Genomic DNA, 6486 nt, shown 5'->3' with positions numbered 1-6486 from the left:
AGTTTTCTTTTATTTTGTTTTATTTTATTTTATTTTATTTTACTGGTATATTAAAATGTATGCAAGTTAATTTATTTGCTCAGATACAAAGATTAGATTTGTTTGCTGATAGTGTGCCCTCACATTTTTGAGTGAACCCCCATCATGACCACATAGTTGTTTTATCAGGCTGGAGTGACTGTGATGGACATCCCATACTCAGAGGGGCAGGAGGGAACAGGCTGTCCTAAAGCTCATTTAGCACTGTGTTTTCTGCTCTCCATCAGTGCCAGAACTTCGCCTGATCTCCTCACAGGTGACATACAATGAATGATATCTATAAAGCAGCGGTGAGTCTATGCATTTGTTTTTTCTGGCAAATTTTCCACATAGCACTTTCTTGGCTTTCTTGCCTTTAAAACAAAGTTTGCCAACAAAAAATGTTTCATAAATAGTTGTAACTACAGTATTATAACATCATAACACTTACATATTCAAGGTTGCACTTTTGAAAAATGGGGTGTTATTTCTGTTGTTTGTGTGTTTTTTTTCCCTTGACATTGTCATTGTCTTTAATTTGCAGTAAAAAGCTCAAATTAAACCCTTGGGGTAAGACGCCCCTCCCAGAACTGGCATAGAAGACTGTTATTATTATTAAATGTCATTATTTTCAGTTTCATTTTCCTTGTGGGTTATTATTCAGTAATTGTATTTACTTTGATTCATTCATTAAAATCTATAAACTAACTGAATGAATTACTTGATTGTAAGTCATAATAAATTTACCTTATATAATCCAATTTCTTTTACTGGAATTCTACTTTTTCTGTTAGCAGTTATTCAATTAATCAACTAAATTGTAAAATATTAAAAAATATATATTTTAAATAGAGTAGTTAATTTAGTATTTTACATTAATGACACTTAATATATAAAAAAAGAACTAAATTAACAAATGTTTATTTATTTCTCTTAATAACACATTGGCTAATCATTCTGTACATGCCAAATTTCTATCTAAATACTTTACAATTTAAAAGTAAAGGCACATTGTTCTTAAGGGGGGCATCTTCCCCCAACTTATCTTATAACACATTAGTATAACACATTCCATTTGACATTTAGTGCTGATCATGTGTTGTAGTCAACTCTACCATTTAAAGGTAACCATGAATATCCACAAACATTTATTACAGCTGTGAAAAAAAAACTAATTATTATAAAAATTATTTAAAAAACTATTATGAAAACATACTTATTATAAGGTGCATTATAAGGCTTCACAAATTACATTGTTTAATAGAAAGAGTGAATATCTGAGGCTAATATTATATATTACTGATTTATACAACTACGTATGAACGGTCAAACTATAATACAACATTATTTTCTCTATTGCGGCAACAATGACTCACACTTAGAATGCAATTAAAATGTGTGTAAATGTTAGTCATACAGGATAGTACATCACTCAACTGGCCAACTTTATGCCATACGAGTTAAAAAAAGAACAGAAAATACCTTGACTCTTGACTATTATCAGAGTTAGATAGGAGCTACTCGAGAGAGCAGAGATGCTATCATTCATGACTACACATGGAGCACCGCCTACTTCCCATGGCTAATTTTGGCATGCTTTGCTCAGCCATGCATGTACGTCTGCATGCTGGAAAAGCAGGCGCTTAAGATAAAACACTCAAAGTCAGATTCCAGCATCGATTGTGTGTGTGTGTGTGTGTGTGTGTGTGTGTGTGTGTGTGTCTCTACTGATCTCTCTGAGATGAGTACATGAGACTGTGAGTCTGAGAGGAACATCCTGACACATGTTTGTGTCACACTATTCTGGTGGTTTGTGTTGGATCCGACATGGGACTATAGACAGTAACTTACTTAAGCAGCTGTCTCATGAGTTAGCTTTGCCGGATTACCCATCCATTGTCATGTCACCTCTTATCATGTCCTTTATCTGCAGTTTGTTATTTTTAACTCCAGATACCTTTATCTGCTGTGTGTAATCCGCATTACTCAGATCTAACCTCAGTCTGTTTTGGATAAAATATTGGTTTGGACTAAAGCAAACATGATGCTAATGATGACACAACTTTTAAATAGCCCATATGCAAATACATGTACATATATTAAATGTCCATATATGTGACCCTGGACCACAAATTAGTCCAACCAAGTAGCACGGATAAATTTGTAGCAATAGCCAAAAATACACTGTATGGGTCAAAATTATCGATTTTTGTTTTCTGCCAAAAATCCTTAGGTTATTAAGTAAATATCATGAAGATATTTTTGTGAATTTCCTACCGTAAATATATCAAAACTTAATTTTTGATTAATAATATGCATTGCTAAGAGCTTCATTTGGACAACTCTAAAGGCGATTTTCTCAATATTTAGATTTTTTTTTGTACCCTCAGATTCCAGATTTTCAAATAGTTGTATTTCGGCCAAATATTGTCCTATCCTAACAAACCATACATCAATGGAAAGCTCATTTATTTCAGCTTTCAGATGATGTATAAATCTAAATTTCCAAAAATTGACCCTTATGGTTTTGTGGTCCAGGGTCACATATGAAATATATTGTCATATGACGTAAAACATATATGAAATTAGAAATTGGAACAATTTTATTTATATATACAGTACATATACAGTATATTACCATATATAAACATACAGATTTTTTGTATATTCTTTTTTGTGTATATTTTTTTTAATCAAGCTGCATATATAAATAGTGTTGTATTGTTGACATGTGGTTACTCCATATAATACCATATTTAAAAAATCCTCATATAGATATTATTAACACATGCACACTTATTTGTGATTGACTGGTGATGCTTCCCAAGCAATAAAGAACAAATGTACAGAGATAATGAAGCTTGTGAAGTTTAAGAATTACACATTATATTAGAGGAGGGTTGGAAGTAAATCTCCAGACTGAGCAACCGTGCCCAACTGTGTGAGGCAACCCTGTTACTCTATAATGTTTTTTTATTTTATTAGATCCTTTGATTTAGTAAATATGTTTAATATTTTAGTTCATGTTCAAAAATATCACACAAATCACGTCATTATTTGATTGCAGGGTTAAGTAACATGATCACAACAATCGCAAAACCCATTTAAAATAAATGTAAATCCTTCCACTGACCAAAATGATTGTAATATATGTGTGGATGCATGTTTGCGTTAATGTGTGTAGAGTGTATTATGTGTGTATACAGTACGACTATTGACCCATGAATGTCTTCATCAGGTAGAGCAGCTCACCGATGAGCAGAAGAATGGTATGGTATAATACTATGCATCAAACAGCATTTGGTCTCAGAATGGCCATGAGCATTATGTTTTATAATCTACAATGCCTCTTGATTACACCTTTTTTGCTACATACAGTGCTGTGACAAAAGTCAATTACAACAATGTAAAATGAAAATGCTTTAAGTCCACGTACACTATTTCAACTGGATTTGAGAGCTGGACTTTACATTGGCCATTCCAAGTCATTCCTTTGTATTCTTGCATGATTTGGGTGATTGTGTTGAAAGGTCCACTTACACTTCAGTCAAACGTGATATTTGAACTCTATGTTGACTCATCTGTGCACATTGTATTTAGAATTTAATTTTGGTGTTGGACAGTATCTTCTTTTTGTGCAGCCTCTTTCTAATGGTTAACTCGTTTACATTTGCTGTGAAGAGCTGCCTGTAGATCCTATCATAACACCCTGGGCTTCTTTTGGACTTTCTGTAGTGTCTCACGCTCTGCTTTTAAGGTGAATTTGGTGGGATGGCCCAGCCTGGACAGATTATTCTGTCAGTTGTTCAAAGCCCACTCCATTTGTAGTTTATTTTAATGGAATTATAGAACAGCTTTTTCAAAGTACTGTATGTTTATGAATTTGAAGCACTTGTAACATTGCAGGACTACCGATTTAAAAAAAAGAATCTGCCTGAATTTAACACCTGTGCCCAACTAATAAAACAACGGCATTATTCATAGCCTATGTGCAATAATGACTTACTAAACTGACTCATACTATCAATATGTGACCCTGGACCACAAAACCGGTCATAAGGGTCCATTTTTTGAAATTGAGATTTATACATCATCTGAATGCTGAATAAATAAGCTTTCCATTGATGTATAGTTTGTTAGGATAGGACAATATTTGGCTGAGATACAACTTTTACAACAGATTGAAAATCTGGAATCTGAGGGTGCTAAAAAATCGAAATATGGAGAAAATCATCTTTAAAGTTGTCCAAATTAAGTTCTTAGCAATGCATATTACTAATCAAGAATTAAGGTTTGATATATTTACAGTAGGAAATTTACAAAATATCTTCATGGAATATGATATTTACTTAATGTCCTAATGATTTTTGGCATAAAAGAAAAATTTATAATTTTGACCCATACAATGTATTTTTGGCTATTGCTACAAATATACCCCAGCGACTTAAGACTGCTTTTGTGCTCCAGGGTCACATATTATTAAGTGGTTCATGCGAGAGAAACTGTACTGTAAACTGAAGTTCTGTGTTGGTGTTTTGTAGAGTTCCGTGCAGCATTTGATATTTTCGTTCAGGATGCTGAGGATGGATGCATCAGCACTAAGGAGCTCGGGAAGGTGTTGAGGATGCTGGGCCAGAACCCCACGCCGGAGGAGCTCCAGGAGATGATTGATGAGGTGGATGAGGACGGTAAACCCAGAACAATCCAGAACATTCCAGAACACTTGCTCCCTCATGTTGCTCCAAACTTAGCATAAAAATAATCTTTATAACTATCAAGTAATAGTTTTAATTTTTTGTTTATCAACGTGTTTACCATTGATACTAATTTTCAGATTTAACTGAATAATAATTGAAAAACAAAAGGAACATTCTAGAGGGAAAAACAAGACTGTAGAATTAAAATCTCTTAACATGAAATGTCAGTGCAGGTACACTCTTAAAAATAAAGGTGCTTAAAAGGTTCTTCACAGCGATGCCATAAAATAACTATTTTTGGTTCCACAAAGAACCATTCAGTCACAGAACCATCTCTTTCTTACCTTTTTATAATCTGAAGAACCTTCTTTCGCCACAAAGAACCTTTTGTGAAACAGAAAGGTTATTCAGATGTTAATGGTTCTTTATGCAACCATTTAGACAAAGGTTATTCTATTGCATCGTGAAGCACCTTTATTTTTAAGAGTATACTGTCATTAAAATTCAAAAATAAGCTTGTACTATAATGACTGTTGGTGTACTTATGCAGGCAGTGGTACGGTGGATTTTGAGGAGTTTTTGGTCATGATGGTGAGGTGCATGAAAGATGATTGCAAAGGAAAGTCAGAGGAAGAACTGGCAGAACTCTTCCGTATGTTTGATAAGTATGTTTTGTTCTTGAACTGAACTAAGAGAACTGACCTGCGATGGGTTTAGGGGTTTCTGATGGGTTTTGATTGTATTTGGCCAGGAATGCAGATGGTTACATTGATCTTGATGAACTGAAGCTGATGCTGGAAGCTACAGGTGAAACCATCACTGAAGATGACATTGAGGAGCTAATGAGGGATGGAGACAAAAACAGTGATGGGAAAATTGATTATGATGGTAAGCATGTGTCGTGTTGCATGCAAGTTATCTGGTATTAAAAGAAAAAAATCAGTGAACCAGTTTGATGCAAATGTATCCCAATGTGTCCCTTTCCCATCATTGCCACTATCCTTCTATTGCAGAGTTCTTGGAGTTCATGAAAGGGGTGGAATAATTAATGAAGAAATGTCTTCCTGGTGTTTCTCCCTGGATTGTCTGAACACAAAAGCAGAGTAAATATTCAAGCTTGATATGAGAGATCAACAGAGAGTCTATGATATATCTCATTATTTTGCTTATCATTTTCAGCACAATATTTTCAGAAGATTAAATAATTTTACACATGTGTAAAAATTGAAGTCAAGGTCAATTTAAGACTTTGCTTGGGTTTAATTTGTCTCTTTATATACATCTATTAAAAATATTTAGGAAATTAGTCATAGTTCCATAATGTAACAAAATCACACCACACTGACCAGCCTTGGAATCTGAGCCTATAAATGTTATAAATTTCATTCTATTACTATTGTTTTATACCTGGAAAGAAATAACTATTCCAAAGACATTACCATGATCCACATCTGTCTATCTATTTTAGCAAAATCTGAGTTTACATTTGAGAGCCTGTGCTTATTGTTTTCCAGCCTATCTGACAAATTTAACAAAATGCTACCGTCCACTTGTCTGCGAAAATAGAATAAAGCATTAGAGAATTTTGCTTTGTTTTAATCATTGAGCCATGCATTGAAACATTGAGAATGAGTTACAGTTGTACTCATAAGATTACATTCCCCTTGCTGAATATGCAAAAAGTTAACACTTTACTTGAAGGGGTGTGCATAAGACTGACATGACACCTTCATAATCATGACATGACACATGTTTTATGCATGTTTATGAC

At 33.9% G+C, this 6486-nt stretch overlaps 1 protein-coding gene across 1 annotated transcript; it reads left to right on the top strand.

Annotated features, from left to right (window-relative positions):
• Window positions 1-305: 305 nt before the first annotated feature.
• LOC107568483 (troponin C, slow skeletal and cardiac muscles-like) lies at window positions 306-5818 on the top strand. Its single transcript, XM_016254454.1, has 6 exons — window positions 306-329; window positions 3257-3287; window positions 4560-4706; window positions 5266-5380; window positions 5467-5603; window positions 5729-5818. The coding sequence occupies exons 1-6, from the start codon at window positions 306-308 to the stop codon at window positions 5758-5760; spliced, it is 486 nt and encodes a 161-aa protein (XP_016109940.1). The 3' UTR covers window positions 5761-5818.
• The last annotated feature ends 668 nt before the right edge of the window (window positions 5819-6486 follow it).

This window comes from Sinocyclocheilus grahami, unplaced genomic scaffold (assembly GCF_001515645.1).
Source record: "Sinocyclocheilus grahami isolate Dianchi unplaced genomic scaffold, SAMN03320097.WGS_v1.1 scaffold1248.1, whole genome shotgun sequence".
Classification (NCBI taxonomy): Eukaryota; Metazoa; Chordata; class Actinopteri; order Cypriniformes; family Cyprinidae; genus Sinocyclocheilus; species Sinocyclocheilus grahami.
Note: the sequence above shows the minus strand (reverse complement) of the source record. Positions and strands in the feature narration are given on the sequence as shown.

Bases quoted from the DNA above. Each gene is read 5' to 3' on its own strand.
- LOC107568483 (XM_016254454.1), top strand. From the start codon at position 306: ATGAATGATATCTATAAAGCAGCG. The intron at 330-3,256 runs GTGAGTCTATGC...TGTCTTCATCAG, and splicing joins ATGATATCTATAAAGCAGCG to GTAGAGCAGCTCACCGATGA. The intron at 5,381-5,466 runs GTATGTTTTGTT...GTATTTGGCCAG, and splicing joins CTCTTCCGTATGTTTGATAA to GAATGCAGATGGTTACATTG.